This window comes from Aulostomus chinensis, chromosome 3 (assembly GCF_037954235.1).
Source record: "Aulostomus chinensis isolate RoL2024-O1b breed Wild chromosome 3, RoL_Achi_v1.0, whole genome shotgun sequence".
Classification (NCBI taxonomy): Eukaryota; Metazoa; Chordata; class Actinopteri; order Syngnathiformes; family Aulostomidae; genus Aulostomus; species Aulostomus chinensis.
This window is the reverse complement of record NC_141322.1, coordinates 31,527,723-31,542,722: the sequence shown is the minus strand read 5'-3', so window position 1 is coordinate 31,542,722 and position 15,000 is coordinate 31,527,723. Positions and strand designations below refer to the sequence as shown.

The window sequence follows — 15,000 nt, the reverse complement described above, 5'->3', positions numbered from 1 at the left end:
TGGTTCATGGTGGACGCCGTCTCATCGTCTTCTTTCTGTTGAAAAGAAAAACTGTCTCTGTTTTGTGTCACCAACCAGCACCAGCCAATAGCAGACCTCAGTCCTGGGGGCCTGCCCGGGCTACGCCAGCAGAGCCTGACACTGATCCTAGGTCAGGTCCCCCTCCCCTCTACTGTAGTCGCTGGTGTCAACCTGCTCAGCAGACCTCGCCTGCATGTGTCGCTCCAGGCTGAGCTGCACACTCCCAGCCCTCACCCCTCACTCCCAGCCCTCACCCCTCACTCCCAGCCCTCACCCCTCACTCAGCTTGTCCCACATTCTGCTTCCAGTCGATGACATCGTCCCATGTGACGCCTGCCATGAGGATGCAGCGCAGCAGTCTGAGCCCCACAGCTGACAGCGCAGCTCACTTTGAATGTTTGTGGGAGGCAGTGACTCTCACACTCGGGTGCAGACCTTAACAATCCCACCGCAGATCATGAGGAGGTGGTCTCAGCCCGGTCCCGAATACCAGGCGAGCGCCGATGGAGCCTGTCCCATCAGGTGAGAGGCGGGGTCACCCTAGACGGGTTGCCGGTCCACCACAGGGCTCACAAATACAGACAGACCACTGTTCACCACAGTCACACCTACAGGTGATTGACAGTCTCCAAGGTACTCACAGGTTTTTTTATGTGCGGGAGGAAGCTGGAATACTGACACAAGGAGAACATGTGACCTCCGTGCAGAAGGGCCCCAGATGAGAACCCAGAACCTTCTTGTGGGGAAGAGACATTGCTAACATGGCTAATAAAGCACTGCTGCTTTTATTTTGAAGGAAAGATCGCTGACTTTGTAAGCAGTTGACTCCATTAACTCCTGCTGCCTCAAGTACTCAGGCTCATTATTAACCAGGAAATATAACATAAGAACTGTGTGTGTGTGTGTGTGTGTGTGTGTCTCACCGTGCGGGACAGCTCCGTGTTGATGGCAGATCTCTTGGTGAGGAAGAGCCGGACGTCCCAGTCGAACTTCAAACATTGTTGGACGAACTCCAGCCCTGCCAGCGTCTGAGAGCTGAGGGACAGACAGGTTCAGTTGTTGGAGAGGAAAGTTACAACCTCTTAGTTTCTCAAGTTCCATTGCAGTTGGTGACTGGAAGAAAACGTGACAACACTGTTACAGTTATGATAGAAGCTCTTAACCTGCTTCATGCACCTTTTAATCAACACCAATTTATTCTTTGGAGGGAATGTTTCATGACCACGTTTGTCTGTGTATACATGAAAAATACGGCTAAAAACCCATGTCAAAATTAACCTAGTAAGTTCTGCTAAACTCAACAATCCACGAGGCTTGCCACAACTTTTTTTTAAAGATGACTCAATCGGTTTGCCTCGACCGAACCACGTATGCTTGAATAAACAGGTATTTTTTGAAGCAATTCCCATGACTTTTTAAAAACTTTGCTTGTTTCTCCATTCTTCAAAAGGCCTTTTTTAGAGTTTATCTGTTTTGACCATTTTTTCATGACTATATAAACCCCGCTGGTCGTTCTATTATTCATTTCACGGGTTTAGAAAGCAGAACTACCTGCTTGGAGAACCAATGTTTGCTCAGAGTGAAGCACAGAGGGCTGATCTGGACTGTGGAACTATAAAGTAGGAACAAACAAGGAGAGATACGATGACATAAACTCAAACGCCTACTTAACAACACTTTGACCCTCTCGATATAATCCTGAGCTCTGCCCTCTAAACTGGGCTTAAACTCAGTTCTGGCCTGAAACCTGAAACCAAGTCTTAGAAGATGTCCATGAAGCTGAGGACAGAAACATCCTCAGCCAGCCACGTATGTTCAGCTCCAAGCTAATAGAGATGGCAAAACACCCGTTTACAACCGTGTATGAGCACGAAACCACATCTGTTTGGCCGCTGTTAGCTGTTACTCTCCGTTAGCTTCAAGCTAAGTCTACGTGGCTGGCTCTTCCTGCACTCTGGAGTCACTAGGAAGTGATGAAGGAGGGAAAAACATCTTTGTGAGCTCAAGACTTCTGTGAGTGAGCAACTTGAAAAGGTTCATTTTAAGGCAGACAAACTAGTAAACCCGTCCTCATCGCTGCATTTCAGCGTCCATTCAGAATTAAAGACATTTGTTTTCATGCCCCAAACCATTTTCTCTGAACTGTCCTGAACTGATAGAAGTGCCTTGATGTTGCCATGTGTTACCAAATCGACGCCATCAGCCGCTCAGTGGGGAGCGAGTCCGTCTGGGCGTGAGACAGAGGACAATGGGAGTGTACGACCCGGCGTGGGGGGAGACCTGTGGGAGGGGGGTCGTTCCTGTTTGTGTGTCTGCGACATAGATTGATGTTGTTGTTGTTGTTGAAGCTGAGGACGCAGGCCGCAAACGGAGAAGACTTTTGTCCCGTCTATTGTTTCTTTCATGTTCTTTTCTTTGTTGGTGTTTCATAGTAACTCGGCACACAAACAGCTTGCAGTGTCCGTGTCTCTGGGGCGTCTATTTCAGCAGCAGAAACGCTGCGTCATGCACGCTATCAGAGATTTGCTGTTTGTTTGCTGCAGATTGGAGAGCAGGCGGACTCATCGGGAGGCGTGAGAATTAAAGATTCCCGAGTCACGGCGCCCAGTTGTGTCATGTGAACTTGAAATCTCCATATATGCGGTTTCACTGACGAGGATGTTGCCACCTGCTCATGAACAGATGTGGGACACCATGCAGGCTGTGTCTGTGACAGTGAAACAGCAGGGCTACGAAGATGTGACTCCTGCTGGCTACACTGGAAGCACTCATAGCTGCAGTGTTGTCAGACGACTCAGGTTCGGGTGAGAACACATTCTATCAGTCGGGGTCCTCACAAGAATAGCAGCCCAGTGGTGTGTGTGCGCTGTGGTGGGACTGGTGTGTAGACATGAGTGTTGGTGGTGGAGCAGCAGCCTCAGCTGAGCAGCGCTCTGTTATTATAAAACCGTGAGCCGGAACCACAAACCACACATCAGCTCTGTTTGTCTGCTGGAAACTTCGTCTGTAATGATGGTTGCAGCCACAGGGGGCGCCACCACACGCATGAACACACTTGGCCTGCAGAGGGGTGGGCTTCTGAGAATTGAAAGCCTCACATTGCTGTTGTTCACTAAAGCTGGTACTAAGAACAAAACCTAACAGAACCGTCTTGGCTCTTGTTTCGCCGGCGTCCTCTCAGATCTACTCAGGAGAGAAGAGTTTGCTTCAGTCTGCACCCACACGGCGATCAGTTTAGAAAAATGTCCACACCACCAGTTCACCCAGTTCATCCTTGAGTCCAGGCGGACATTTCTGCCAAATTTGTTAAATTCCCTCAATTTCCTGTTTGAGAATGAAAACCAAAAACACACGATCACTTTGCCTGACTGCCACCGGTGCGAAGAAAAAAAAATCTGGTTGAGAAGAGCTTCAGCTGGATTTCTTACTTGCTGAGGAACTCGTCGTGTCCACAGACCTTCAGCAGGTAGTCGTCCACGTCCAGGTGGTCCAGGTCGTCCTGGGCGTAACACAGAGTCTGATAGATCAGCAGGTCCACGGTGGATGAACCTGACAGACACAGACCAGGAGCTGTTAGTCCACCGACCACCATCATGTGATGTGTCGTTTCAGGCGTTCTTACCGTCGCAGGTGAAGGTGAGAGGTTCTCTGAAGTGTTCACTGATGACCGTGACCTTGACACTGACCCCCAGACCCTGATGAAGCTCGTCATGGCCAACTGACGGCGACCAAACAAAGCCAGCGTTCTTTGAGCCGTCGCTGTGTGGGTACGCTGAGCGTAGTCTGCAGAAACACACACACGTGCGCGCACACACACACATAAACACACACACACGTGGCAGAGAGAGAGAACTCTTCAGGCTAATGTTGTAATATGTCCTGTAATATTGTCTCTGGGCAACACAGCGTCCTACCGGTCTTTTTTATACAAAACATGTTGTTGTTTTGGGGTTTTTATCTCTCTTCTTTTTACTTTGCACATTTGTTTTTTCCTGTTCTGATCTGATTCCTGTGGTGACCGATTTCATTTGTGATGAAATCCAAAGTCTAAGTCGAAAATGTTTGAAGTTTACACATTTTAAGTTAAAAAAAAACAAAATTAAAGATGTTGCCACAGTGTGTGTGTGTGTGTGTGTGTGTGTTACTCACACATCCAGCATGTGGCAGAAAGCTGCCACCTCCTCGTCTCTCTCCTCAGACACCTGGAAGAGCTCATATCCGAATCCATTCATCCTGGAGCCAAGGGACACCTGTCAGTCAAACACAGAGTACCAATCAGGGGACAGTTCCTCAGAACCGGGTCCTGTGTCCCGGAACACATCTGTGGAACTAGAAGCCCAGTGGACCCATGAAGAAGAGGTTGTGTGTACTGCAGCAGACAATCATCCGATACACTGCAGTTGTCATTCTGACTAATTAACGCAACTCAGCCACAACAACAAATCTGTCATTTCTGTGCTTTTCCAAATGTTTTGGAAATAAATAACAATGTTACATTTTCTAATTCAGGTGGACGTGACGAGGACGTGGCGCTCAGCAGGTGGATTCTTGTGAGGTATTCTGCTTCCCCTCAGAGCCTCAGTAAATTTACCATACGTACATGTATTTCTGGTATGTAAAACATTGTGAATCGCAAATAAACTGGTTTTAAATCAGGTAATGTCAGCATTGTAAATATCAGCTATCAGTCCAAATCAGATATCAGCATATCTGGTATATACAGTTCTAAAAAAAGATGCAACTCTCTGCATCCTGACTCCTGGAATCTCAGAAAATGTTTGGAAAAAAGAAACTGCAATACGTCTGTTTAACAAAGAGAAGCCTCCGACTTGTGCAGTGGGTCAGTGGCTGAGCTCTGAAACGATTACAACACATTCAGGAAATGTAGGAGGGAGCTGCAGACATTACATGGGACGTTTCTCTGCCACATGTGAGAGGTCAGTATGTTAGCGGCTGACATGGCGCTGGTTAATGGCCTGAACCTGAGGGGACAGTGGAGGAAACGCAGACCCCTGCTCCTGCTAGCTGCTCCTGCTAGCTGCTGCTGCTAAGCTGCTGCTGCTCCTGCTAGCTGCTGCTGCTACTCCTGCTAACTGCTGCTGCTCCTGCTAACTGCTGCTGCTAAGCTGCTGCTGCTGCTGCTACTCCTGCTAACTGCTGCTGCTCCTGCTAGCTGCTGCTGCCGCTCCTGTACCTGCTGCTGCCGCTCCTGCAAGCTGCTGCTGCTACTCCTGTAGCTGCTGCTGCTACTCCTGTAGCTGCTCCTGCTAGCTGCTGCTGCTACTCCTGTAGCTGCTGCTGCCGGTCATGCTAGCTGCCGCTGCTTCTCCTGCTAGCTGCTGCTGCTACTCCTGTAGCTGCTGCTGCCGCTCCTGCTAGCTGCTCCTGCTAGCTGCTGCTCCTGCTAGCTGCCGCTGCTTCTCCTGTTAGCTGCTGCTGCCACTCCTGCTAGCTGCTGCTGCAGACCCTGTAACCCCCCTGACTACAGACAGTCCTCAGAATTCTATAAAACTTCATAAATGCTTTTAAAAAGATTTCAGCAGCGCATCAATCATTCCAGTTGACCAGGGCTGTTGGAAATTTCACCATCATGGCTTCAGATTACAACTGGTCTGACTGGTCGGACTGCTGACACACAGTATGGTCACAAGTGAACTGAATGTGATCAGTTTAAACAACCAGAAGTATTTACGCACAAACAGATCCTCAGTATCCTCCACATCAACCAAGTGTGCCGATCACAGGAAGTAGCTTTGCTCTCTCCATGGCGATGGGTTTTCAATTTGAATCCCTGAAATCAGGTCTGAAGGGAACACAAGCTGAAGAGATTTACGTACCTTCATGAATATACGTAACTATACTTACACGAGGACAGTCCCTAACCATGGATGTTGGAGTGGTGGAGTCTTAAAAACCTGGGTAGCTAACAAGAGTCTAGAGGAGCCTACAGAGGTCATGGAGGTCATTAAAGGTCATCAGGGGAACACAAGAAGCCTGAAGCTTACCGATGGTGACCTTGAAGTCACGTGACCCTCATCACACCTCATCCCTGACATGACCACTTCCTACTGAAACCACCAAGTGTGTTTCTTGGACCCCAGGCTACAGCTCACTCAAGGTGGCTGCAAAGTGACAGGCAGCTAGTTCGCAAGCATTGTTAGCATAACCGTTCTGCCGTGTGTAGTTCTTAGCCAACATGGACGCAAGGCACAGCCTCACTGTCTCTTGCTCAACAGCACTGTGGTGGTTCGTTTGAGGTGTCTGTCCCAGTCTCGTATTTATGACCTTTGTGAAAAACTTCATGTCACATGGTACATTATGACAATGTATTGTGCGAACAAATGAGGCTGTAAAGGAGGCTGGAATAGTTCTGGTGTCCTTACCGGGTCTGCAGACACCCGCCGTTGGTTCTTGTTGCTCTTGGGAACAGGAACATATGTCCTGGGAGGGACTTGAGGGGGGAGGGTCTTACTCCGAGCCACAGGCTTTCCTGATTGGTCCCCATTGACCCTCCGACCTCGAGGCCCCTCCCGCCTCCCATTGATTCGGGACAGCGAGTCATTCATGTTGTCATAGTTCAGCTCACATGACGTCACTTTGGGCTGATCGACATCAGGCGTGAACAAGTTGACGTCACGAGGCATCGTGGACCCTCGTGAAGGCAGGAAGGGATTCTCATACCCTGAGGAAGGAGGGATGGGGTTCCTGGGTGGGATGGCAGGGGGGACATCGTCTGGAAGAGAGAGGACGCCTTTGGAAAGCACCCCAGAGCCAGATCCAATTGAGTCCCCAGGGCTTGGACCTGAATAGTCCCTGAACTTGCTGAGCTCTGGACTGTCCAGGATGTAAGGGGAGTCTCTGGTGTAGCCTTCCTGGGAAGGATGCACCCTGGCTGGCGTGGAGTGAACAGACTGAGAACCTCCAGGCTGGTTGAGTGAGGAATCCGGCACAGAGGGACTTCCCTCTGTGGGTGTGGAGATGGACTGGCCAGGGATGGGTCGAGGTCGTTCGATGGAGGGCGTTGAGGTCTTGGAGCAGGTTTGGCTAGCAATTCTGGTGCTAACCTGACTGGTTCCGGTGCCACTTTTGTCCTGTTTGAGTCTGGAAAGGGCGTCATACTCCATCTGCAGGGCCTCAGCCAGGACCAGCTCCTTCTGGCTGAGACCTAGAGCCTCGAGACAGCCCCAGCTCGCCTCACTGCTCTCCTTCTGGGTCTGAGCCGCTGACATGATGCTGCTACAGCAGAGAGGGAGCAGGGTGGAGGGAGGAGCTCCACAGAACTGCTGCTACACCAACCAGCGAGGACACATGGAGCTGCTGAAGAACTGCTGCAAACACACAGACACAGAGCAGGTGACTGATACACGCCTCAGGAGAGCATCGCCGCTACTCAAGTTTCATGTTGTACAGTCACGCTAAACGTTTATGAAGCACCAAACTGGTGGCATCCAAGCCCATGAAGTCCAGAAACCACTGCATTGTGTTTGTATCCTGTTTCCTTCAGAGGACACAGAAGTCCTCTCGTAGGCCGAAGCCTCAATAACAACTAAGAATAAAACAATACGATTCTTAATTGAGGACATTTGTTGTTTGAGCATGAATCAGTGTAGGACTCCTCCGGCTCTGGTTCCTTTATGAGTGGAGAACAAAGAAGGAACTGGTCACCTGATCGAGGAGCTCATCAGGGAAGCAATGAGGAAGAAGATATCCTACAGACCGCCAGGAATTCAGCTGACTGACTCAAATGCACGTGCAAGCCATGCTGATGCAGACCACAACAGCTGTGATTGGTCCACCCTGTGATGAAGCCACAGTGGTCACGCCCACTGTGTCCATGCAGCCCATGTGACATTCAATAACGTCTAAAATCTGCTTCAACCAGCAGCTGCTAAAGAACCTTTGACTTCCAAGGTTTTGCCCTGGACTTTGTGTTTTATAACCTCATCTCGTCAGTATTTTTGGAACATTTCTTTGCCTCTGACAAGTTTCATATTTACATGAAACCCAGACAGACGATGGCAGCAGGAGCTCTGATGTCACACCTTTCAGCTGTTTGTGCCATCTGAGTGGCTCTGTTTCAAACTCGCATCCAAATACACACACAGGGACACCGCCGTGACCCGCAGACCTGGAAACACCGTCCCACCGACAAATCTGTTTCTGTTGCTGAGGGAAGGAAGGAAACGAGAAAAACAATCAGGAGGAAGGAAAGAATCAAAGAGGAAGCAAGAAGTTGAGAAGGTGCAAAGAGCAGCAAAGCAGCAGCGCAACACTGCAGTTAAATCAGCGAACCTCGACTGGAACAACTGTCAAATTCAGAGGGATTCAACTGAGCCGCAGCCATGCGAGCACAGATGAAGCAGAAGTCAGCAGCTGGACCTGAGAGACCAGCAGCACTGCAGACCCTCAGGAGAGAGGCCAGAGGTGCGAGACCACAGATCTCCACCGAGGCTGGACACACGTCACTGGCATCACCGGGCACTGATCATGTGCCACGAGGTCACCAACAGTCCAAAGAGCCATGGTTTCGCTCATGTCTCTTATTTTAGAAGATATGCTCTAAAAATAATTCCTTTTAAATTTTGGAAGTTAAGAAAAACATCATCAGCATATCGGCTTAGCAGCAATAATCCAGTTCCTTCCATCACATGTTTGTGGTGTCAAAAATGTGATAAAGTGGACAGTTGACAGGTTTCTGTGGGATTCAATAAACAAAATATACAACTCAGTAGTACGACTTCACCGGACCACCAGGGGGCGATCAAGATCCTCTGTAGAATTTACATTTTTAAGAGAGCTCAGTTATCACATTATGGCGTGCCAACAGTAGTGTGTGTGTGTGTGTTGTTTCAGTGCTGCATCTGGTGCTGTGTGTCAAAGTGGGTCACAGCTGGTTTCTGTGTGTGTGTGTGTGTTTTAAGGGTCTTTGGGGAGACACATGATGTCATCATCACCTCCCCTCCCCCCTCTGGAGCCGGAGGCTCATGTCCACGTGATCACATTTGTAAAAAAATATCAGCAAACACTCCAACACGGCGCATGTCTTCTGACACCACCACTGTAACACAGCAACAAGCTAAGCTAAGGTTAGCAAGCCTACTGAAGTTTCAGCAATCACAGCTCAGGCAGGTGAGACGTGTCACCTCTAACTCCGCCTCCACAACGCCAACGATGGTCACAACGGAGAAAGAAAGATTCGCCTGTAAAACGCATTTATTGGTTAGTAGCAAAGCCTGAACACCACGATAATAGTGGACATTCATAAACTCAATCCTGCCGGTACTTGTTATTTATCTATTTATCTTCTTGGTTACTTGCACGAACAAAGATAATGGTGGATGTGATTATTATCCACCATTACGAGGAAACGACTGCACATTCAAGCTGTAACTTTGAGGAGAACCTGAGCAGGAGGAGCCAACAAAGCCCTCCTAAAGTCAAGGTCATTTCTTAACGTAGCTCCTTGGTTGAGAAGAAAACTGCAGACAAATTACTGATAATTTTGAAATGTGCATTTCTCAACAAAAAAATAAATCAAATCAAACTAGAATTTACAAGATCCCAAAAAAATGTTTAACTACAGAGCAAAACGAGACAGAGAGTAAAAGGAATTTCGGTGACATTTTTGTGCATCGCTGTAATAATTAGCTCGACTGTGACTACGAACATTAGAACCAGTGAGTGATCGGGAGTGTCAGTCAGCGCCTCGCCGTCCTCTCCTCGCCATCAACGTCAGACGAATGATCCTCTCAATTCTGACAAACTAACCAGATGTCAGAGATGAGACGTGCGACTCCCCCGCTGTGAGTAAAGCCCTGTCTACCGGGGGGGGGTGAACAAAGACCTGATGTCTGCGCGTCTGACTGGGCGGGTCACTGGCCTTCATGGCTGGAGCACCAGTGTGACATTTGCAGACAGTCCTCACTTTGTTAGACACCTTCAAAGTTCCGTTTGTGCACTCAGACTTTGGACTTAAGGTTTGTGTTCACTAAGGGAGAGCGTGAGTGTGTGAGTGTGTGTGTGTGTGTGTTTGTGTGTGTGAGTGTGTGTGTGTGTTTGTGAGTGTGTGTGTGTGTGAGTGTGTGTGAGTGTGTGTGTGTGTGAGTGAGTGTGTGTGTGTGTGAGTGTGTGTGTGTGTGTGTGTGTGAGTGTGTGTGAGTGTGTGTGTGTGTTTGTGAGTGTGTGTGTGTGTGTGTGTGTGTGTGTGTGTGTGTGTGAGTGAGTGTGTGAGTGTGTTTGTGAGTGTGTGTGTGTGAGTGTGAGTGAGTGTGTGTGTGTGTGTTTGTGAGTGTGTGTGTGTGTTTGTGAGTGTGTGTGTGTGTGAGTGTGTGTGTGTGTGAGTGTGTGTGAGTGTTTGTGAGTGTGTGTGGGTTTGTGTGTGTGGGTTTGTGTGTTTGTGTGAGTGTTTCTACCCTGTCACTAAAGGGGGGATGGGACAAGTGTCACCCTCCAAGCCCGGCCCACTGCCATGAACACACACACACCCATGTTGTATTACTCTGCACTTGTGAGGACCCACATGCCTGAGCTCCTCTCTGCTTCCAGTTCATTCTTCAGTCCGTCTTAAAACCCTACTTCTACTGGTGATCACCTGATTATTGATGACCAATGAGGATGTGCCGTGTTATCAGCTCGTTCTCATTGCCAACAGACACTGGTCGCTTTCATTTCTGGCTACGTTGGTTCCACTGAACCGGCTCAGCAGCTCCACTGATGCTCACCGCTGTTGTTAATGACGAACCAACAACCTGCTTTCCTAATGTTTGTAAAAAAAAAAAGTAAATATCACATAAACTTGTTTTTACACACAAAATATCAGCATCTGCAAACATCAACTATCGGTTGGATCAGTTTTAAATCTCCACATTTCAGGAATCAGCAAACCCGCAATCCTGATCACCGTCTGATCACCAACCGGAACGAGCCGAGCCAAACACACGGTCACAAAAGCAAACTTAACCGTTCGTCCCTCCTTCAGACCAACGCCAGATTTCATTTCATTTCACTGGAAAGCACTCACTCACTCACTCACTCACTCACTCACAGAAAGAAAGAAAGTGGAAGCCATTTGTGATCAGGTGAGACTGACAGCTGACTGACTTCACCACTCTTTCCTCGGGAGTTGTTAGCATCGGGCTAGCAGCTGGTTACATGGGTACAATTGATCAATGATTGATAATTGACTGACTGCTGATCGTGTTGAGGATCACTTGAACTTCACCTATGAAGGAGGCTGTGCTGGTGCAGTTTCACGGTGTTGGAGCAATGAGCCATCTTACCATCAGGGGGCGACAGTAACCAGCTGTAGATGACACTCTCTCCTCCCTGCTAGCTGCTGCTGCTAACACACACATTTCAAACACAAAAACAACAAAGTCCACTGTAAATACTGCGAAGCCGTGTATAAGTACAACACGACAACGACACCAAAGACGTACCACTTGGACAACGTAGGCGTGCAACCTAGCATCACCTCAGTGTTAGCACGGTGTGCTAAACAGGCAGAGAGAGCCACGAGGTCTGGGGATGAGCTGACCTGCTGCCTACGAGGACCGAGCTGTGATGGCTCAATGGAACCAGCGCGTGGCGCCCCACCAGACTCCTGGCAGAACCTTAGCAACAGCTGGGACAGTTGTGCTAACCATAGACCGCTGGACTGCTCTGACAGCCGGGACCTACCTCGCCATCAGCTGCTGCTACAGTCACGATGGGATCAATAATTTACCGTTCATGTCCCTGATTGATCTGGGACATTTCTTGAAATGCCTCCAGGCCACACCTGGCAGCATCATCAGAGGGTTCATTAGTGAAGAAGATCTTGATGAACTCAACCTGGAAGATCATCAACTTTTGTTCACCAGAGCTGATTTACTGATTCAATCACCACAATCACATGGAGCAATCCTATTGGCTACTGGGGGAGGAACCAGGAGATGACCACTTCCTGTTGGTGGAGGAGCCATGGAGATGACCACTTCCTGTCTGACTACAAACATGCCTCATCCCTGTGGATCTTTGTTGTGGTGAGGAATGGAGAACCACAGGGTGACAGGTCCAGAACCAGGACCCACCGACTGTCCTGGTCAGGTTCTGGACCTCAGCAGATATTTGAGGGACAACCTTCCAACCTTGATTGACACCGCCCTGTAAACTCCAACGATCAAGGTCATCTGCACCCGATCAGTTTCTGAGCAGTAATTTCCTCCCCACCCACAATGACGTCACGACACCTATGAGTTTGTTTTGGACGAGTGAGACACGCTAATCTTATCTGCACACGAGCGCAGTGAAGGCAGGTGTGCTTCAGGCCACAGACCCACACAGGTGCCCCTCCTCACCGCTGCCCGCCGGCTGACGTGTTGCTGCTGCTGGCTGTCAATCATCCGACCTCCAGTGTCACATTCCTCACTTTGTGCTTCCACCGTGAAAACAAAAGGTCGAGTTGACCCGGACGGTACTGAACTGAGAGGCCGGGGGGGGACTGGGTCCCAACCCCGCCGTGACAGCTGCTGGTGCAGCTGCCGGCAGCCTCCCGACCCGCCGTGTCCGCTCAGAAACTCGCCGCTTTATCGCGGCCTCGTCCACCTGACATCCACCGGCCCGGTGACCTCGCGCCCGTTAGAGATGCCCGTTTTTTCTTTATTTTCCGCTTCAATTATCGGGGAGGTTTTATGTTTTTCTTTCCTTCCACCGCATCGCCTCGCGCAGGGCGGTGACGAGCGGAACGCACCTCATCCAGGGTACCGATTCAGCTCTACAAGAACCCGCTCACACGGATTATCTGAGCGCCGACTTCACCCGTAGACCGGGAAAATCGATAACCGGCCACCCGCGACATCCTGACAGGAATCGAACGGAACCACACGGGGCGAATGTCCCGATGGTGGGGAGTCCTAACGGGGTCTGGCGTGGCGAGGCAGGCACGTCCCGCGGAGCGGCGCAGTCCAGCGGGCGAACTTCAGCCTTCGCTCACAAATGCGTCATTCCGAACCGAACCACCGCCAGCTAGCCCACTAGCACGCGAGCTAGCCGCTGCAAGCCTTACCTCGCCCTCGGTCTACGGTCGCCGGCGGCGGGGGGTGGGAGCCATTTTAAAGTGGTTTACTTTCTTGCCGAAAATTACATGGACTCCCCTCAGTGGTCCTCGCCCTCCCGGTGTATCCAAGCGGGTTAATCGTTCCCAGGCGGCGGTGTAACGGGTATCCCGATGGGTCTTCAGTCGGTTGACGGGTCAACGGCTCCACCGTGCCCGCTACTCGCTGGATGAACAATGAAGCGCGGATGCCGCGGCGCGGAGGTCCGAGGACGGGTGAGCAGCTCGGCTGTGCGTCAGCGTCTCCCCGGCAGCTGCCGGTGCAGCCGCGTCAAGTCCCGCTGAGCCCACCCGCAGCTTCCGGTCTGGGCTCCGGCGACCACTGGCGGTCGAATTAAATTAAAATGAACACAAACGTGAAAATGTATCGTCATGGAAGAAGAGAGCCAACCGCTCCGTAATTCCTCTGATCGGATTGTGTTACGAGTTAAAACAACTGGGTTCGTTCATGGGGTTTAAAATGGAACATAAAGTGTTAAACACAACAATCCTCCGCTGAACTTGAAAAAAACACTGGTAGCGAAACAACTTTATTTCCACCACAGAGCTCAGCAGGTGAGCGGTTATGAATCCAGACGCGACGTTTCTCGTGTTCTGCACTTTGAAAAGCAGAGGCACTTCCGGTCTCACTCAGTTAATCGAGAGTCGACGTGACTTCACGCACCTGCAGATGAGCGAAGAGCAGCAGCGACACCTGGCGGCTCCTGAGCTGCCCTGACTGGAACGCTGGTCAGGAAACATCTGGAACAGCTGTTCTGTATCGTGTGTGAGGGTGATGTGTCACTGTCAGATCTCTGTGAGCTCGTCAGCACAAATGACGGAAAAATAAATCACTAATATCTAAAACAGAGACCAGACCGTCCACGTGGGAGGAGTTGGAGCGGCGCACCAGGGTGAGGATGGACGGCGTTCAAATCGTGAGAGCTGAAGGGTGTAGAAGTCACGTTGCAGTGAACATGCATGCATTCATGCGCTCAGACACGCAGGTTTATTATTTTATAATAATAATAACATAATAGAACAGAATAATTACAGGGTTATTACTTTTAGCACAGAAACGCAGTAACATTTGCACGGTGTCATGTCCCCCGAGGTGATGCGGACGCCATTTTGGACTGAATATCACGCTGCTGGAGCTGTGGCGTCATACCTGCTGTCATGAAGGTCCTTGATAAATTGGAGGGAATATTTGCCCATTTTTTTGAGAGTTTTTAAGACCAAATGTGTCGATTGACAATCTTCCAGCAAGCGCCGGTGGTCAAGCTCCTCCCCTGAGGGTCCACGGACCAATGGGTGACATCACGGCGTTTGACCTCAGTCTTAAAGGCTTGATTTTGGGAGGAAGAGCAGTCGGACACAGGATGGCGGGCGTCTGCTGGAGCAGCAGGATTCCTCCTCTCATTCGCTTCAACTCGGTTCTGCTGCCGCTTTGACCCCAAGTTTTAAAAAAGTACAACAGAGTCGAACACAAACAGCCTTTAAGACTTGAGTCTTCATTCGAACCATCGAGGTCTAAAGTGCTCAAATATCCAAACATGGTGGTGATTCAACAGTCAAGACACAGCATCATGTGACCTGCTGAGGTCACATGATTACAGAGCCCTGGAGGGACAGCGGAGAGAGAACGAAGATCATGAGATGGAACTTGTTCCCTCAAAGAAGTTATTTTGAGACCACAAGAAACGACCACCTTCAGACAACTGGTTACATCTCGTCAACGAGGCTCGCCGCGTTTTCCTGAACCATCGTCGTGTCAGTGTCAAGGCCCCGTGTTCCACTGCCAGGTTCTGTTGTTGGTTCTGTTCTCACGTTCTTCGGCTCACTTCTTAGCCGAGTGGCGGCTGACTGGCGTTTCACCTTCACGTCCAACAGCTGACATCAGCGAG

General features: G+C 49.9%; 2 protein-coding genes and 1 long non-coding RNA gene across 10 annotated transcripts in view; 1 reads left to right on the top strand and 2 right to left on the bottom strand.

Annotated features, from left to right (window-relative positions):
* The window catches only part of pik3c2b (phosphatidylinositol-4-phosphate 3-kinase, catalytic subunit type 2 beta), a 34,631-nt gene extending 21,215 nt beyond the window's left edge, over positions 1–13,416 (bottom strand). The window contains exons 1-7 of one of the 3 annotated variants that reach the window (XM_086200440.1): positions 13,067–13,416; positions 6,405–7,346; positions 4,171–4,271; positions 3,644–3,804; positions 3,450–3,570; positions 945–1,056; positions 1–35 (exon numbers count right to left, since the gene is read on the bottom strand). The exon at positions 1–35 is cut by the window's left edge and continues 45 nt beyond it. In XM_086200440.1, coding sequence (XP_086056566.1) covers positions 1–35; positions 945–1,056; positions 3,450–3,570; positions 3,644–3,804; positions 4,171–4,271; positions 6,405–7,250 — 1,376 coding nt within the window. In that variant the 5' untranslated portion in view covers positions 7,251–7,346; positions 13,067–13,416. Of the gene's footprint in view, positions 36–944; positions 1,057–3,449; positions 3,571–3,643; positions 3,805–4,170; positions 4,272–6,404; positions 7,350–12,359; positions 12,436–13,066 lie in introns of those variants that run through there. The other 2 variants (XM_086200438.1, XM_086200439.1) reach the window with 2 other exon arrangements.
* Positions 13,417–13,831: 415 nt separating this feature from the next.
* The window catches only part of LOC147268667 (uncharacterized), a 9,715-nt gene continuing 8,546 nt past the window's right edge, over positions 13,832–15,000 (top strand). For all 4 annotated transcript variants that reach the window (XR_015112207.1, XR_015112209.1, XR_015112208.1 and 1 more), the window contains exon 1: positions 13,832–14,007. This is a non-coding gene — a long non-coding RNA (uncharacterized LOC147268667). The remainder of the gene's footprint in view (positions 14,008–15,000) is intronic.
* The window catches only part of LOC147268666 (protein FAM107B-like), a 14,862-nt gene continuing 13,937 nt past the window's right edge, over positions 14,076–15,000 (bottom strand). For 2 of the 3 annotated variants that reach the window (XM_086200437.1, XM_086200435.1), the window contains one exon: positions 14,077–15,000. This exon is cut by the window's right edge and continues 1,204 nt beyond it. The gene's annotated coding sequence lies outside the window, so the exon portion shown is untranslated. The other variant, XM_086200436.1, reaches the window with a different exon arrangement.